The sequence below is a fragment of the Branchiostoma floridae genome, chromosome 15 (genome assembly GCF_000003815.2).
Source record: "Branchiostoma floridae strain S238N-H82 chromosome 15, Bfl_VNyyK, whole genome shotgun sequence".
Classification (NCBI taxonomy): Eukaryota; Metazoa; Chordata; class Leptocardii; order Amphioxiformes; family Branchiostomatidae; genus Branchiostoma; species Branchiostoma floridae.
Window position 1 is genome coordinate 14,217,675 of NC_049993.1, and position 19,738 is coordinate 14,237,412.

The 19,738-nt window shown below is 41.6% G+C and overlaps 1 protein-coding gene across 1 annotated transcript in view; it reads right to left on the reverse strand.

Annotated features, from left to right (window-relative positions):
- Window positions 1–19,354, reverse strand: part of LOC118432068 — a 66,540-nt gene extending 47,186 nt beyond the window's left edge. Inside the window, exons 1-3 of the mRNA XM_035843577.1 lie at window positions 18,694–19,354; window positions 16,063–16,401; window positions 8,546–8,621 (exon numbers count right to left, since the gene is read on the reverse strand). Coding sequence (XP_035699470.1) covers window positions 8,546–8,621; window positions 16,063–16,401; window positions 18,694–18,772 — 494 coding nt within the window. The 5' untranslated portion in view covers window positions 18,773–19,354. The remainder of the gene's footprint in view (window positions 1–8,545; window positions 8,622–16,062; window positions 16,402–18,693) is intronic.
- Between the last annotated feature and the right edge of the window lie 384 nt (window positions 19,355–19,738).

The window sequence follows — 19,738 nt, forward strand, 5'->3', positions numbered from 1 at the left end:
TGTGTGAAATGCGATTGGCTACATCGGATGGGTATTTTGAATACAGACACAATAAGTCGTTGTATATACTATTTGTGTGTATCCGGCAAACTCCTTCCAAAGCAAATTTCCTCACCCGGCAAACCTAATAGTCAACGTTGAGAATCGCGATGGAGGCTATAGGACACGAGCGTCGGAATACCGTGTTTTCAAGCTTAGACAAAACACTGACATGTGTATTGGGGGAGGGGAGCTTGTGGCAGTCCAGTAGTTAACTTTCGTGCTTTTTAACTTGCTTATTTACCTCTAACGGACCGTATTTCACATTAGTAACAGAAATTTGATTAGCTCATGCAACTTAGAGCTTCTGTACAGTTGCTATGAAATATCTGAGAAATGTTACTAGTACACGTATTCGCGATCGGCTCAATATTCGACAAAACTCAAGCCAGACAGACAATCTCCCTATCGATATCAAACAAAAACTACACTGTTTGTAAAAGTGAAATATGCGAAGATTGAAGTTCTCCATAACATTATCAGCTTTGTAATATTTTGAATCGATTTTTACGACAAACAAGGAGTCAATATAATGCAAATCCAACATGGCGCCGGAATAATGCGGCGTTATTATAAACAAAGCCGCGCCGACCGACCAAAGAACAACACTTCCAATCTATGTATTGATAGGCGTCGAGTTTAAAGCCTCCTTCCAAGTTGGCTGGGGAACATATACATTGCCATTGATCATTTGTTAAAGCTTTGTCCGTTCTATTTATGCTGTTTCTTCGAATACACGAATCACATACATTTGAGATCAGTAGTCTTTGTCCCGCGTTCCCGCTTGACTGACAAATTACTGCAAACTATAAATCACTGTATTTGTTAGCCCAAAACAAATAAAACAAGTTCTTTCTGTGATTATTTGCGACCTCTGTTAGTCTTGTACATATTCCACGAATTAATACGTAGAAAAAAACAGCTCTTCTTAGCTTTGAGCTTTTACGTAGATGACAACTAACTCAATACACATATACATTTAATGTCGCATAGAAAACATTTCACATGAAGTAAAAGACATTGGGCACACTCCGTTGAAATCTAATTTTTTTGCTTCTATAGTGTAACTCTTACATGCAATCTGTATATCCAAGGAGGTTAAAGAATCACTCTTTTTTTAACCTCCTTGGTATATCTAGGTAACGTAGTTGGTTGAGTTTCGTATATACGGCACGATTTTGGTCACTATAGGGGGATTGCAATGCGTTGCAAATCTTATTTCGCGTACTGTTGGCGTCGGTTTCATTATTGACTTTCCCGCAAGTACAGACCGAAATGTGGCAAGGGTTTAAGGGATTTTTAATTGACAATTCACCAAACTGAATTATCAGACACTTCTCAGCTCTCCATTGTTAACGATAATTGTGAAACACGGGAAGTGTACAACAGTGGGGCGCGTGGACTCTTCGCGTGCCCTATCGTGCGCACAGGTTTTCATTGTAGGGGCACGCGGGAACAGGCAGTCCGTGGAAACCCGTGCCCACGGTGAGAACACGTCAGGTTCCACCATCGTGCACAATGTTGGGAACTCGTGGAAATCTGCTTTTTCATGCAGTGGCATGGGGCCAAAGAAACATCTTAAAACAAGCTAAAACAGCCAGCGAAGCATAAACCACATTACTGTGACCTTGTAGCGTCGTGAATGGCAATTACTGGAACCCGGGCCTTTGTTCATAAAAACGGGCTGCGATAGTGCCCAAACGTTGTTTGGAAGTCGTCGCCCTCTTTCTTTACACGTGGCCAAAGAAACATCTTGAAACAAACTAAAAACAGCCAGCGAAGCATAAACCGCATTACTGTGACCTTGTAGCGTCGCGAATGACAATTACTGGTTCCCGGGGCCCTTGTTCATAAAAATGTGCCGTGATAGTGCCAGATATTGCCGCCCAGTCTCCATGATGTCATCAATTATTATAACGACCGTTAAGCGATGAGAGCTCCTGATGCAGTCCATTTGCAGGCTCACTGGCTGCGGACAATTTCCGCGTCCTCCTTCACCACCTGCCTCTGTATAGGGACCACCAAACTTCTACACAGATTTACAGATTTAACCCTATTCAGACTGGAGGGGGGGATATGAGGCCTGCGCCAACTTTCATGTCGCATTTTCCTCAGATTTAGTTGGCAACAATTTCACAAGGGATGAAAATTTTTCATGTTATTGTGTAGCCATGGCAACCGTTTGTTTACAGGCATTTTTGACGAAGATTGCTAATTTCGGTAAACAACTCATTTTAGAGACAAAGTGTACGTGCTATATATCGACCAAACCAAACCAAAACAGAAAAAGCTTGTCCATGAAGCTTGGAATGATACTCAATTACTCGATTTTACTATGAATAAAGTATAGAACAATTATGTTCAAAAGCGTCATTTTTTGCCCAGAGTTTCCATAATCTACTGGTATTTACATTTTAGTTCTATATCAGAAAAGAAGAATTTTAATTTTTAGCTTCCATTCTTAAAACAGTTTGATAATATCATCGTACATTTAACTTTGGTAGCAAAAATTCTCGTACTGTAAAACATTAATGGCCCTTTCTTTGAATGTATACAATATATTTACATTTCGCTTTAGTGTCCGTTGTGATATATTTTGCAATAGTGCTGTTGCTGCAATTGAGAACAGTAGTTCTTCTTATCTCGATAGATTTTATGGAGACAGATTAAGTAGAGTTTGGCTGTTTCATGAAAGGAAAGGTTGCAAACCTCTGTTAGAGGTGCCGTGACTTATAGCACTTGTCCACCGACATAGTATTGGCTTTGCCACGCTTCATGCGTTTCACGTAGCTTTCCGTTTATACCATCATGAATGTTTCACTCTCGCAATCTCTTCACATCAGCACTGGACATAAACTACCTGCTATACAGCCTCACGAGATGCGTGCATTTGCTGCCATTCCTCAAAGCCCGCTACGTTTTATTGGGCAATTTAAAGAAAAATTCCTTCCCGTTTTTTATTATATCCTTATGGGTGAGTTTCTTGGCCGTTTATTGCATGGCGCGGACGTGAACAGGCACAAATTGGTACATTACGTCGGATTGCAATCCCCAGTGCGCAACAGATGATAAATGTAGCCTTGGTGTTGATGAAAATGGACCATCTGCTGGAAATGTTCACATGTGCAAATTTGCAGTGATTGATTAAACAGTACGGGTGACTGCTTGCAAAAAAAGGGATGAAGATGCTTTTTAGATACCAATGGGAAAAGTGCCTGCAGACATCATTTCAAGCGTAGAAATATGACTATTTCAAGTACGAACAAGCACGAATGAAAAATATGGGTTTCTGTTTTAGTCAGGAGGTATGAAATATTTCAATTCCCTTCAAATATATCTATATCTTTTTACTTGTGGCTAGCCGGCTAACGTTAATTTATCATGAATGGAGGCTACATACTGGTTAAGTAGCAGACGGTCCGATGCGACTGTATATATAACAAACGTCATTTGTGTGATGTTCTGATGTTAACTGTTTAAACTTATATTTATTTACAAAAGTACGTTGTCGTGTTATTGTTCGAAATTCATATTGTCTATAGACAAAACGAATTCATGTTTATGAACTTAGCAGTAGTGTTAAAACTTCCAAATGATACGCAAGTTACTTCACTTCAAGCACAGAAGTTTCCATGAAATTTAAAGCAGAAGATCGACTGAGTCCCCGCTGAACAGTTGAGTCATATGTATTGTCATCACCAACACCCCTGCGGTGCTCAAAGCAACAGGTATTGGTCATGGCACCAATCCAGTGGCGACCCTAGATAGCATCGCATCGAATGCTAAACGCAGCGCCCGTGAACAAAAATGCCGTTCAAGTATTCTACACCAGATCTAACCATAGATAAAGTCATCCGATGGCACGCCAAAAGTGCTCCTTACCACAAGTCATGAAAATTTAAAAGGTAAAAAACTACAGTGTTGGTTCCCACGCCATATGCTCCATGTCACCTATCCAATTTGGTTGGGGGTACCAAGACAATATGTTACCGGGCTGAAGTCAATCTTTCCAGGCTTTAACGGCACTCTTTACAACCCAAACGGCATAGTGCTGCTTCGTGTCAAATTACTGCAATACCTTTATGTTCCATTTCCCTGTAGGGGTTTATGCCGATCATAACGTTATATGACCGCTTCCTGTTGGGCCACGTAACGCTGACTAATATAAACCTTTACGATGGGGAAAAAGTGACAGGGTGAGCAAAAACTGAACCACGATGACTACAGTGAAATGTACCATGTGGCTACGAATGGCTGAGGACGTCTGAGCAGAATATAATGCAGTTTCCCTCTTGTGGTAATGCTAACATAAGCAATGCAAAGTTCTAAGCTTGTGTAGCTTCCACCAGGCCTTACTATGGGGGCACGGGGATCGTAAAAATCGGGGAATTGGCCAAGGGAGTCAGTCCATGCTTAGGTTTATTTTTCCCCTCCGGAAGAACTACGAACTCTTCTGGTACCAAAATTCCCCTGGCAAATTATTCTCCCTATAATAGCCAGCGTAGTAGTTGTCTAGTTTAGACAAGATTGTGTGTTACCAGCTATATAGTGGTGCAGATGCATCTCCAATACAATGTTAAAAAAATTGCCCATTGAACAAGATTCAAGATTCTGTGTCAAAGCTGAACTTTTATTTGCAACACAGAAATTGGACTCAACTTAATTTTTGACTGTCTAACTCCAGTCGTTGTCAAGGTATGAGCAATCCTTCCACTAGCGCAATTGAACTTTCAAAATAAATAAGATTAAGATTCAACATAATAGTTATGTTTCCTCAAAATGGTGCGCTTTCTCCCCACGATTTGTGCGGCAGTGGAAAGCTGCGTATTAATTGAAAATTCTATTATAATGTTGTCAACCTTGTGACATTGCTAGACGTAATCTTTCTACGGCAGTAGACCATGGTAAGCCACATGTGTTGGATACGTTCCTCCACTAACTGATTCGGATACGATCTCAATGAGAAAGTAAGAGAGTTCAGGTCAACTTCTCCAAATGTTGTGTCGCCTCTCCATGCGTGACCGGTGTTGTTAGATCGCTTGGTATTTCCCTGTGACCCCGAAGTACATTCACAACTCAGCGAGAAGGTCGAACTCTCTGACGCCCGGACTCGCATGGTTACATAAGCGTGCTCAACCCACAAAATGAATCAGTTAGAAGCAATTATCTCGGATAATTGTCTTCAGTGGTGTAATAAGCGAATGAATCAACTCGCTTACACATCAGCAGAACTTTTAACGACTTATTTCTCCCAATTATTGAGATGCCCGTGGGGGGAGTTGATGAAAAATTCATTTGGGGGGAGTTACGAAATGTCCGTGCCAAAGGATCATGAGTTTCACACATGGTTGCACAGGGCGTCCCTTACATGCTCATGGACAATATCACACCATTGGGACTTTGACGTAGAAGGTATAGGCGTCCCTTCATCAAGTTCAAGTCGATAATGCTTTTGATTGGTATTGGGAACTATGTATAGGCCAACGAGATCTTGGTATTGTGGAATTGCATTATGTAGCAGCTACATGACTGATGTTAGTGATTGCAGTTCAAATATGCTACAGTACCTACGGCTAATTATGTTCGATATTTTGCCTCATCAGGCAAATATAATCACGCGTTTACTATTACTAATCAAACTGGGTGATGTTGCCTCTGTTGAAGAAAGGGAGCCACACTCTACACATGAATATTTCATATCAAAATGTATGTCAAAGGCAAACGCCGGCCTAGCTAGCTTCTGCTATCAATGTATTGTGAATCCAATATGTCTCTTGTTGTTGATTGTGAAATATTACTTTAACCTGCTTCTTTTATGATATTCTGTTTGCAGTTGGGTCATGATGTACAGTTTCATATTTCATATGAAAATTCATTTCAAAAGCAAACGCATGCCTATCTAGCTTCTGTTTTTAATGTATAGTAAAATAAACCAATAGACTAATATTGTGAATCCAATATGTTTCTTCTTGTTGATTGTAAAATAGAACTTTAGAAACTTTTGAAAAATCCATTCTGTAGTTGTATTATAAAGATAAGAATGTGGAATTTCCCATTATTTACAGTTGCAACACAGGCCAACCCATCCAAAGTTACGTTTGAGCCACAAGATTTAAAATTCCTCAACTGGAATTCTGTACGTCCCTTACGAGGCACCCCCACACTTTAATGTGCAGTTTGTGAATAATAAAATAAAAACCCTAGTCCTTCATACGATTTCCTCGCACTTTGATGTTTCTTAGAGTATCCGACAATCCTTGGTTATTGGTGTCTTCTGACCTCACGAAACATTTTGTAGTCACCGCTACAAGCCCTAAAATCTTTCTGAGAGGATGGGTAAATGTCGGTGGTGAGTTTTGTGACATCTAGAGCTAATATGTAAAACGTAACTTCAGTGGTAGCAAAGTTTACCACTGTGGTAGGAGGGGAAACCTTATCGTCTTTCTTTAAGAGATCACGAACTACGTAATGATAGAGGGAGGCCAGTTGTTTTGTATACGCGTATTAGTTGGTGGTGACTCTTTGTTACATTCAAAACTGATATCTGCAATCTACGAGGGGCGTGCAATAAGTAATGGTCCTGACCCACTTCCAGTTGTCTGATCTAAATGAAATTTTGTATGTGTAATAATTCATATCTCTATGGGTTATGTTGCAAAAGACAGCTCTGAACTATTTGTGGTTTCTGATTTACTGGTGTTTGAACTTAGTCAGGTGCGAAATGGACCAGGTGTGAAATGGAACCAGTTGAGTGTCGCGCAGTGATCCGGTTTTTGTATTTGAAAGGACGCACACCAAAGAAGACTTTTGATGAAATAAATGAAACTTATGGTGATGATGCCCCATCATATGACCTTGTAAAACGCTGGCATCCTGAATTCAAACGTGGCTGGAAGTCTGTGGAAACAGCTCCCAGACCTGGTCGTCCCTCTTGTGCCATTGATGAGGCATCAGTTGGAGGACCAACCTGGGGTGTCCTACAAAATCGGTGTCCAGAGCTGCATCAAACGATGGGAGAAATGCATAACTCTGGGTGATTCCTATGAAGAGAAAGACTAATAACTGTGCCAAGTTTCATTAATCTCCTGCTATGGGAAATGGGTCAGGACCATTACTAATTGCACGCCCCTCGTACCTGCAGTAGTAGAAATTTGTACCACTTTGGTAGAAGAAGGTCATAAACTCTACTCGTGCCTTCTTCAAGAGTGAAATACTGGACTGATTGAGAGAATTTCACCAAAGGCAAACAAGGAATCAGGGACTACGAAATGAGACAATGTTACCAAAGGAAGACTGAACTTATTTTGCAACCGTTAGTGTTTTTGTGATATGATATCCATAACTTAAACTTCAGTAGCAGCACATCGTACCCTCTACGGTAGACGGGGGGCGCCATAAACTTTCCGCTTGCCCGGCCTCTCTAACAGTCAAATCAGGGACTACGTAATGAGACAATGTTACCAACTGGTGTCAGGCCGGCCGGAGTTGTTTCGCATTAGCTGGTAATTACAAGCCGAGGAAGGCGGTGCACCGGGGGTCGTGCTCTATCGATCCGCGCAATGCAATTTGAACTCCGTCGAGACATCAATATTGTTTGATTGAAATTCTTCCGGGAAAAGGGTATTCTATTATGAAGCGGTAATGTGTCCCTCGAAGGACTTCCCCAACAAAGAGCAAGTGTGACTGTAACCTGGCTTGGCAGCCATGTAATCCGTACTTATTCAAGAGGTCTTCTATAATAATAAGGAGGTGTTTAGTGCTGGAGGAAAATAATAGAGCGGCGAACAAAGGCAATACTGTAGACATTTTGCCAAATACCTCTGACTCATCTGACTAGAAACACACTGGGTGGTCACGTGTGAAAAAATCAACTCACTGCTACATTTGTGATTTCCCATCTACTGATCGAGTTCCAATAGAGAGGAATACCACATATTCATGGTACAAACTTTTGTCCACTAACATAATTTTAATTTATGACTGGAATTAAAGATATCCATTATGTTTTGAAGCATGTAGCTATTGCTATTTGGCGTGCGTTTGACTATGGAAAGCTACGCTTCATTTTGGTATGGTATATCAATATTCATTATGTCTGCCATTTTCATAATTGAGGGGGAAACATCTGTCATTTGATGTAATTTGCTCTGTTTTCATGGAGTTCAGCATTGTATTTACATTGAGTTTAAAGGGTAGCTTTTGTCGGGATTAAACAGTAATATCCAATTAAGTCAGAAAATTTGACTTTTTGTACTTATATTGTGACGGCATAAGCATCTTGAAATTAAATGTTCACTTCCCCCATTGTCTTTGGTTATTATTTTTATATATGTCAACTTTCGTACAGAGTTAGCAGCTGGGCTGCCGATGGTAACATAATTCTGTCAGGGAAGAAAAGTTATTACAGTTGAATCCCCCACAGATTGAAGTCTACAGACATAAAAAGGTGACTTTCAAGTTCAAACCCAAAGGTATATATTGTTCCTGGCTAAAAGGTTATACCTACGTGCACGTTAGCTTGACCGCTTTCCCCCTCCTCTCGTAGACGTCTTGTCTCGGGTTCAGTTCCAACTTGGGAGGCACTGAAACATACATGAAGGGGGACAAAGATCAGGGAGGAGATATCATCAGTCATGTCTGCTCCAATGCGCTTGAAGGCTAGCACCAAACAGTTCAGCTGTTGTTTCCAAATTGCATCAAAGTCGTATCAGGCTGAGTGGTTTTATGACATAAGCCATACCTAGGGGTAGACCGTATGGGTCTAATATTGCGCCAGATGCCATGGGGTCCCTCCACGCCCCTATGGCATACGCCATTAATGCTCTTTTATTGCGGATATTAGTCTCAGAACCAAATGTATCTATTAATAAAGTGTGTGATGGGTAGTGGGAGATACATCATTGGGACATGCAAACATCTGGATCCGCTTCTCTCAGATGGTGGTTTAAAACTGTTGGGAATTACATGGGATATGAACTTGACGGGGCTTAAATCAACGTTACTCTTCCATGTAGGTTTGAGGGTTTAAGCTAAGTTTGGCACTTCTTTTACATTAGGATTAAGCAAACAGACACATCAACTTATACTTTTGGGGCCTATTCTCTGTGGAAGTGGTATTTCATGTATCTCTATGGAGACATTTTGATCCTTAATGTTCTTAGAAATTGAATGGATATTAACTATATCTCTCTACTGGGGATTCCATCATTGCAGAAATGTTTCCAGAAATGCCAATTGTTAGATGCTTATTGTCACTTTATGTGAGGAAGATATTCAAAAGAAAAGCTTAAGCTTATAAGTTAATTTGAATGAATATGTTAATAGTACTTCAACTTCTACGAGTACCTCTGTGTCATTTGTGTATGGAGTTACATTTGTCTTTTTATGCAAATCATTTTTTGTAAGCAATGGTAAATCCGGAGCTCAGTAACTCAATTTGCCATATTTTCCCTGTTCAAACTGTTTGTTGTTACCTTCGTATCGCCTTGGGTATTGCCTTATTTAACTATTTTTGTGCTAATGTTGGAAGATTCAAAGCATTGAGTTCAAAGGCTCTCAACGGGGAATTTTAGTCACGTAGAAAAAAATCGCACATTCATGCCAAATCTTTCTTGTAACCCCGTGCCTTCCACCCCTATGAGATTAATTACTTTGTTGAAGCGACTCCGCACATACTTGGGCGTTGGTTGGTGACCTTTACCAGCGTGCCAAGCGGAATAATCACCTAAACAACCTTTCGCATTTCCCTCTGGGGTAAGGGTGGTACGGCCCGGACAGATACAACACCGATGTCTCCCTCAAACCATGTAACGAAGTAATAAAGCAAAGACTCAGTAATTAAACTTCTGAGAGTCTGTGCCATAAAGCTCGAAGATGGGACAAGCCCCCGGAAAAGGTCAAGCCATATAGAGCATATCATCACCAGTGTAATTACACCCAGGCAGTAGGCGCACGGATTAACTGGCAGCTAACACCATCTGATATACGCGCATGAACTCTTCTGTTGGAGTGGGCTCTGCTGAATACAGAAGTAATTAAGGAGTACTTAACGTTATCGCCCTAGGAATAGAAGGGCCAGAATGCTGACTGTGTAAAAAGAAGGTAAAGGTAGTTCTATAGACTTTTAGAGGCCGCAAGGGTAGTGGGTTTTTTATCCACTGTGTCTAGAGCACGGTACTAGAAGGCGGAGCCCATCCCTCTCCTTTCCCATATTTTTAGTTTTAACCTCACCAACCGAAGTCAGGTACCTGTTTTACACCTGGGTGTTGTGAGGTAAACTGTGTTAAGTTCCTAGGCCCTCCCCCAGGGATACAATGTCAGGGAAACAATGGACCTCTCAAACTCCAGCCTCGCAAGTCTAGCAACCCGGCCACTTAATGCTAAACATCATCATCATCGCGAACAGTTAAACACCCATCCATATCTGTCCCCCATAGCGTTCTTTAGATCGTCGATCTACGGTCCCACATCAAGTTAGTCTATATAAGTCAGTCGTGTTCGCTTAGCATGTATATACCCGTGTGTTTGAAAGCCTTCTCATTATATATTTTATGTTCTTTGTTCCTAAAACCGTGGCCGGCAAATCTGGTCCTACGCACTACCAAACACACACAAAAACGTAGTTCTAAACTCAAGGGATGGGCCCTGCGTGATCCAGGCTTCAGCCATAAGTGAAGATAATTACGGAACGCGAGTTTAGCATGTTTCCGTGCAAAGACCAGGTTCAAAGAAATTATCCCCTGATGTGACAGATGTTGGGGGTGATGCGTCGGACAATAGAAGCGTTTTAACAGCACGCAAGGTTAAGGCCACTACCATGAACCACCTGTAAGGCCATACCAGTTTTATTTGTTGTTTCTCGGATTTTCCAACCCTATTTTCTTCCGATTTGAAAAAAAAAAAAACTTTTCAAATTGATGGCCACACCTTGTGTTGACAAAATTTCAATGCGTCTCCTTTCTCAGATCAACTATGGGCCTCAAATTCCAGTAGCTATGCATGCCTATTTTGGACAGTACATTTATAATGTTTCTTCAAACTTCAGACTTTACTACCAGGTCCAATCTTTCTTCAAACTTCGGACTTTGCTGCCAGGGACAAATGTTGAAAGTTTAGGTTTTCCTGTCCGATCTCCCCTACCCCCGACTTTTTGAAAACATTTTTTTCGACCGACCGACCCAATTTTTTTCTGAAAAAAAAATCGAGAAACAACAAATAAAATTGGTGTGGCCTAAACTGGGATAGAATTCTCAAGGGCAGGGAGGGCACACCCATACACGGCTTTTCTAAAACCTGATTAACAACGACAAAATCAGCCAGATGAATTTTTCAATGTCATAAATCACCAGGGAAATTTTCAGAAGCAATTTTTCATTTTTTATCGCTTCGAACACTAGCATATGATTTAGTGCCAAGTCAATAGGCTACAAAGAATAGAATCAGGATAAAAGGCAAATAGCGTTACCCTTATAATTCTCGTTTGCAAAATTTTAATGCTGTATTGATAGATAGAATTTTATGATTCTATGTAGTAGCAATAGATATAGATGCGAGACAAAGTAACACGAAGTGTAGCAATTTCCATTTCGTGCACACAGGAAACCACGATCAATCAATCGACAAACATAGAGACTTGTCGAGGGTGCCATCTTACGTGTGAAATTGAAAATAAATCAAATTATGAAAGCATTTGTAGAACGTCAATTTGCGGTATCATTTTGCCTCAAAACACCCATGTTAAGTTGAGATTTTAAAAAAGAATACACATTCCTAGAATGCTGCCAATTTTCACCAATTTACATTCTATCGATATAGTTTCATCATATATCTTTACACCGAATTCTGACAGTAAATACGTACAATTTGGCCTAGTGATGTGGTTCAATTTATATGTGCTTGTACTTGCAATAAAGTATGAAAACATAAAAGACAGTTTCAGTACGAAGTAGCTCTTCGAGATTTGTGGCATAATTCGCCATTAAGCCCCAATTCTGTCCAAATTGCCCGAGAATGCCATTTTCCATAATGCCAACCCTTCTTGATAACTCCGTCATTGTAATGAAGCTAATATGCTCTCTAACGGCTTCTAGCATGATGACTCCATTAACGGTCAGGTAATGACAAATGTAATGCTCGGGACAAACGATAACTGCGTAGCACCGCCACTGCTAATAGTTATCGATGTACCGCAGGAAATATTACTCATTGTTATTGACACTTGTTGGGACTCGTGCCAAATTGCTCTCACGAATCGGTGGACGCTTCTCTGTTTTCAATTGAATTATAACGCGTTATAACCGTACTGTGTAGCCATTGAGGATATAATACCTGCAATGTAAGATTTGCCACGAACTTCTTTAGTAAGAGTTATACTTATAGATGTAACTTTTGCTGTTGTCTAACTTGCTCCCCTCCCCGTCTTGCAATAATAGGGAAATGACACAATGATTCAGTACAGAACGTTCTTGCGAATTGGTCAACTCTTGTATTTCCAATTGAAGTGTAACACGTGCTAACCGGATAATCAACCATCAAGTTAAATACAAAATACCTGCTTTGTAATCATGAAGCTGTCAGCGTAAAATGGGCTGAATGAACTTTAAAGAACACATTACTATAACCGTAGCATATACGGGATAGCAGGAACACGTTTGCCCCCCTCCCCAACATGCAATGACAAAGAAATGACTCAATAATTTGATAGCCTTTTCCCACCAATTTGTCAAGCCTTCCGTTTCAAATTGATTTTCCATTGAAGGCATAACACCTGCAACACAAGATTTGTCACAAATTTAGTTCGTACCAGATTACAGAAACAGGCTTGCCCCCTCTACCCACCAACTAATGTTGAGGGAATGACCCAATGATTGAGTCATATTTCTCACAAATTGGTTGATGCTATCAGCTTTTAATTAAATAACACATTATAACCGTAGCATGTTGCCATTAGAGACATGATACTGGCAATATAATATTTGTCATACGTTTATTTCGTACGATATAGCAGAAGTACCCTTGCCCTTTCCTCTCCCAATCTTTCAATGCCAGAAAAAATGACCGATGATTGACGGGCCCTTCTTGCCAATCAGTCAAAGATTCTGATGTCAATTCAACTTTTAACTCCAAGATAACCGAAATATATCTGCCCCCTTCCCACTTCCATCACCCAGTGAAAGACAAATGACCCGATAACTAATAACTTTCTCACCAATTGGTCAATGTTTCTGTTTCCAATCGAGTTGTAACACATTACGAACACACCGTGTAGCCATGAAATACGCAATACCTGTAATACAAATGTCACCACAAACTTATTTTATACAGTCAAGAGATGGAAGAAACACATTTGCACCTTCCCCTTTCCATCATCCTATGACAGAAAAATGATCCAATCATTAACAGAATTTTCACGCCAATTAGTCAACGCATCTGTTTACAATTGAATTATAACACACCGAAATTTCAGCATATAGCAATTTAAGGTCAGGTCTTTAACACACTCCAGGAGCTGGGGTTCCCCAGATCCGACTGGACTGTCCACGCCCAGTGTAGAACAACGTGGCGAGAACTGTCTGAACTGTCTGCAGCCACCACGCATCAACATATGATGCATGCGAACGATTGATTGATTGCAATTTAAGGACATGATACTTAAAATATAAGGTTTGTGAAAAACAAATTTCGTCAGAGGTAGCAAAAACACGTATGCCCCCCTCCCCTTCAAATAATCCGATGACAAAGAAATGACCCAATGATTGACAGGCCTATGATTACGCTGGTTGGACAGACATGGTAATCAAGTCACAACAGAAATATACGATGTAAAAACCAGCAGGAACAGCACAATAATTGGACAATTACAGTAGTCTGCACTACTTGGAGGCCATTTTGTCTCGTTCACGAATACAAAGAGGCCATACGACTTACGCAAGTGGGGGGGGGGGCAAATTACAGGAGTAAAAGAGAACTCCGCTGTTAACATGACGTTCAACATATTGTCGGCCAAGAGGGCATAAATTCAAACGTCTGGAGCGGCACATTTAGATAAGTGTTAACCTTTTGCTTTTGGAGCATTTTGCATTTTTGGTCGGCACCACAGCGAAAATAATGATAATCATGAATAAATAAAATGCACCACAAAGTGGGTAATCCATCTTAATCTGGCGGTGGGATTACGTGTAAAATCAGCCAACTTAATCTTCTGCGGGGAACGACAAAACTATTAAGCATGCGGTAGCTTAGATATAGAGGACGACATAATATCATTATTCTACTTCATTACATTAAACCTTAAGGTACAATAACTCTGTAAATTCCTTTACACAGTAATGTTCTCGTGTTCTAAGAACAGCTAGCATGTATGCAAATTGTAGCTATGAATAAAGCATAAAGCATACCGTACTTCTCTTATTTACACATATTATTCTCTCATTTACAGTTATGAATTCTCAAGGAATCTAACTTGCAAGTTAAGTCCATATATTCAGTTAATCTAGGGCATGATTATGTAACGAATGTCATAGTCGTTGTAATTGTCAAAAGCCTCTTGGTACCAGCTTTGAATGACAAGATTGGCCATACCTTCAATATAACATTGTCTGGATGTCCAAAGTATTCATATCTAAATGATTGCAACTTAAAACAGTTTTTAAAAACCCGTTTTGGACCCCCATCAAACCACCAACACATTCTTCAGCCAACGGATGTGTAATTTCATTTATTTGTCTAGCGCGAACATAGTTCTTTCCGCGAAGAAATCCCGAGATTGAATTAGCCGGGAGGGAAGTGCTCCACATAACGTGCTATCGTCTCCTGGAAATCTTGGGATGTGCATTCCGGGAATGCAGGAGTTGGTGAGAAAGAACGGATAGTCTAGAAAACGTGCCCGTGCATTGGGTCACCTTCCCGGTAGCATATACCTTTCTTATGCCATATTGATTTGATTATATGGATTACATCTGCGCGTGCATCAATTTTCGGCCGTTTCCCCTAATGTTTTCAACTATATTATAAATCGTACAAAGCAGCTGCAAAACGAGCAAAGGTATATTGTACAGTCAAATGATATGGGAAAAACGTATGTTGATGTCATAGAATGCCAATGTCAATGTCATGGAAGAAAATGTGAAAGAAAATGAAAAAAGAAAAGGATATTGGCTCAATTCAACCGTTGCCACGACTTAGATTTTCTGATAACTTTTTTTTTGACAAACGTTTTTTTTATTCGCACGCTGGCATGAGTTTGGGACTTTCCATAGAATGTTATCCATATAATCAAGTCAACATGGCCCTACTATAACTAGAAAAGAACGGGACATACAGTCTTAAATAGGGCATGTTGACCCTACCACCCACGGCATACTCAAAGTCTTTCTTGTTATTTCTTTAAAGTCCGGGTTTTGCATAGCGGATCCATACACAGTGCGTGTGCTGGCGTGATCTTGTTAAGCTTCTGGAAAATTGCCAATTACGCTGGATTCTTTGTAATGAAGATTTAATCATTTCATCAACCCGTTACAACGATTCTTGCCTTTTCAGCCATCGGAAATAGGATACATATTCAAGCAGGCTCATAAGCCGATGTATATGGCACAAGTCCATTGCTTTTTGCTGAAAAAAAGGTTACTTTAGTTTATTTATTCTACCAGGATCCACAGTGATTCGGGGCTTGGGGGCTGGACCTTTACATAAAATAGCAAACATTACAACATATTACTATAATACAACACATAAACATACAGCACAGATGAAAGGTAAGTAAACTAAAATAGATAAACATTCATGAGTACACAGAAAATGTAAACAACTAATAATGCAAATGAAGTAACGTATAACCATACTATGTTTCATCCAGGAATGAAATTACAGTAAATGAAAGTCTAACAGTAGATAGAATTAAATGTTAAGTAATTAATTGATAAAAAAGTGAAATTTCAATATGTATGAGACGGAAAGTATTGTATATAAGAATTTTAATGGTTAATAGATTAATACATTAATGTATAGGTTAAGTATGTGACTTACCTATGACTTCAAGGGACACGTGTCTTTCTTTAGGTCCGACTTCCTCCAAGAGTGCGGTGAGGACATACATACCCTCGTCTCGGAGCTTCAGGTCTTTAATCCTTAGAGAGCCCCTGTCAGTCAGCTCCGCACGCCCTTTCAAAGGTCCCAAAGAATTGGACTGCTCTCCGGTACCTTTAGGCTTATACATGTAGACAGCAATGCGAATCTGGCCCGAACCCTCCACTTTGCTCCATGTTAAAGCCACGACTTGGTCCATGTTAACGGCACCGGGTAGTGTGATAGAATCTCCTTGCGTGCCCTTTGCTTCAACCGGGTTGCCCATTTCTCCATAGACCCCTGCGGTAGAGAGGACGGTGTAAACGATCAAGAAAAGGGAAATGGCATATCTAAACCAGGAAGTGGACATATTTTGCCTAAACGGAAAACTCCACAGATGAAACAAAAGACAGAAAACCAGCAAGCCGTGTCAGGAGCGCACACAAAGAGAGAGAGAGAGTCTGTTATGATTAAATCGGTTTGCGTGTTATCTTGCCAAAGCATCATCAACTAAAATTAGCATGTGATTATCTATAATTGTATTATCGTGCCTCAAGTGGTAAGAATTTATAATGCGGGCGCGTTCTCTCTCTTGGGGGATGTTTCTTGCAACGTGAGAAATTCGGACAAGTTCGACAGGGTCCGATGAATGCAATTTATCATCTCGTCAGGTTGTGAACGGTAGGGGGCAAGGGTTAGCTTCCTTCGAGGGGGGCTAAGGTTTGATTGACACATGTCTTTTGAATCCAACACAGTTTTCATGCCCACAAACACGGCATAAATTCAGATTTTAGTCAATAGACCCCCCTCCGGTCTTATGGAAGATTACTACTATCTTTTTCTAGAAAAATACCGTAATGCGCCTTCTAGGAATTGAAAAATGCCGTTATTATATCAACCATAACTCTGAGACTACATAGACGACATTTCTTTTTCCGTTATCTTTCCCTTCTTTCTGAACTTTGAGGCAACCGCAGGCAGTAGCCAGTGGCTTAAATCCACGCCACCGCGGCTTGACATATGAAGACTTCGTTTGGCTCTGACAACATAATTCTGTTTAATAAATAATAAATGCTTCTCGACCAATAACGCCACTGCAAGCCGACGCCCGCTACTTTGCTCCCCATTTTACGACATGGCGGGATTTGAGCTAGCCTAATTAGCCAACATAGGCTTATTGTGATCCGATTATGAGAGCAGCTCGGCTGCAAAATGAATTTGGTGGATAAAAACCCCTCTAACGGTCCCCTGTCTGATAGACGCCGGTGGAGAAATACATCGAAATAATCAAATCTTTTTGTCGATGAGATGGAAACTGGATAACGGTGAGGCACAAATGGTTGCCGACCCTGGAGTGCGTATCTCCATTCATCATAGTTCTGGGTGAGGTGCTTGAATACAGGGCTCGTTTCTGGCTAAATTAAACTGCGTTAATATCCCGTGGAGCCAACGATAGACAAGGCCCAAGGGCGAGGTAATAGACCACGGAATATTTAGCATCTGCTCCTTTTCCAATCCTTCATATTTTGGCCGTGTTTTTTTCTCTTCTTCACCAGACGGCTTCCTGTGGCTTCGTTCTGCCTGAGGGGGTGCATGGCGGTTGTATACATGCCACATTCTTTAGAAAGCTCTTAGAGAGCACCTGCTGGCTAAAAACTCTTTAATGGACGGCGCTAACCACGGTTATACCCTCTCACTGTTGGAAATCAGACACAGACACGCAATACATAATAACCTATCGCACTTTCCTAATGCTGTGTTTCTTTCCGCACACGAGGAGGTCTTGGCCCTCCGGCAAGCAGGAACTCGATGATGTGAATGGCAATAGGCTGCAGCTCTGGCAGAATGTCTACAGCGTTAGTACAGCAGATGGAAATGGCCAAGTAAATCATGTTACGGTATATATCCAGTGGGGGGAATTATGTGGGAGGCCCAAAGACTGCTGCGCTTGCATTGCTATCTCCGGTAATCGAAGTGCAATATCCTGTTTGATGTTTGCAGCGAGCCGTATATATATGGATCCGTACATAGCCTGTAGCTGTGTTAGTGGCACGCGCGTGCTTATCAGCCGATCTCGGCATGCGGCGAGGTTAATGGTCGAACAAGGTTTGCCAGATCGAAGCACGTCGCCCCATTCTTCAGAGCGGACACCTTGTGTGGATTTGTCCCGGGGGAGAAACGCCGACGTGGGAGAATAGAGCTCGGCCAACGTTTTGATCTCACGACAAAGGCGGCTTTGCAACAACGGCCCATACGGACGTGTTGCATGAAAGAGACTGAGTATACTCAATATCAATGGCTGCCGTACGGCATTCCGCGCTCTGATTCATACCATCTGATACGCAGACAGAAAACAAGGCAGTAAAATACACTAGGCGGCACGCGTTTTGAAAGTAAAGCATTGCAATTCTTTGTCAGTTCCCGGAGAATACATCCGTCTGGCATGCATAGCTACATAGACCACCGCACAGACGGAAGCCGGAACGCAAGTCCATGAATTAACCTGACGCTAAGTCCTGTTATCATGTACAAGCCCTGTCATTTCGGACCATTATTGTTGGTGGGCACGGCCACCCTTTTGGTATCACTTACCTTGCAACCGCAACCAAGCGAGGCCGTAAAGAAGCAGCAATCGGCGCAGGCGGTTGAAGGCGGCTCTTCCCCGCCACATCACTGCGACGGGCCGGTCGGTCTCTCTCGGTGCTTCCACAAGCTGCCTACCGGCCGCTTACAACCTCATCCGCCAAAGACGTGTGTTGTCGCCGGTGCCCATCTCTCGCATGCACCACCTCCTTCTTTACGTGCGTTGTTCTCCACACAGCCCACAGATTCAATAGCGGCTGAGGCCGATTGCGAATCGTTGACCGAAGTTGGCAGCGCGCAGGAAAGCTTAAGCTGCGCTGCCGTGGAGACAACCCCCAAGTGTAAACTCCACGCGTGCTGTCGGTCGTGCGGGCATCTCAGCTCAAATCCCATCGATCCTTGCTGCGCATCGCCGAGTCCCTAATGTCGTCCCGTGCGCGCTGAAAAATTATGGGATTGATTATGGCGGGAGAAAATGAGCAATGTGCTCATATGGAAAGGGCAGGAGAATGGGTTTTCCACATACTTCATTTAAAAGCAATTTGCCCCAATTTATAAGGTGCGGAGTGCCTATGGGGATGGCGCCACCCAGTGACGGCCTAGTTAAAGTGCAATGTTTCAAATTCAAGATAAAAGTAGTCCCCACTCGTCCTGCTTTAGTCTATCCCTCGGCCTTGCCCACTCTTGCCCAGTCATCAGATATGCGACCAGCCAAGCGGTTCAGATCCAGAACGACCTAATGTTTCCTTCGCGCCCCTCCATCCTACGACCTACTTGGCCCTAATGGCATTAATATGTAGAGAAACATTTTGGTAACTCACTGTAAAACCCTTGCCCCGGCTTCCTTCATTCAATTTGTGTCACTGGTGACAAATTGAGGGCAGCACTCCAGGCCATGTTAAAAAAAAAAGATTTTAAAGAAAATCACAATCACCAGACTTGTAGGAAACTTTGAACTAAATCCGGATGACGAATTAAGCGCATCGACATCCGCGGCCTCGAGGGCCTTGTTCCGTTAGCGCTGATCCTTGAAGACCCAAATTGCGAGCGGAGA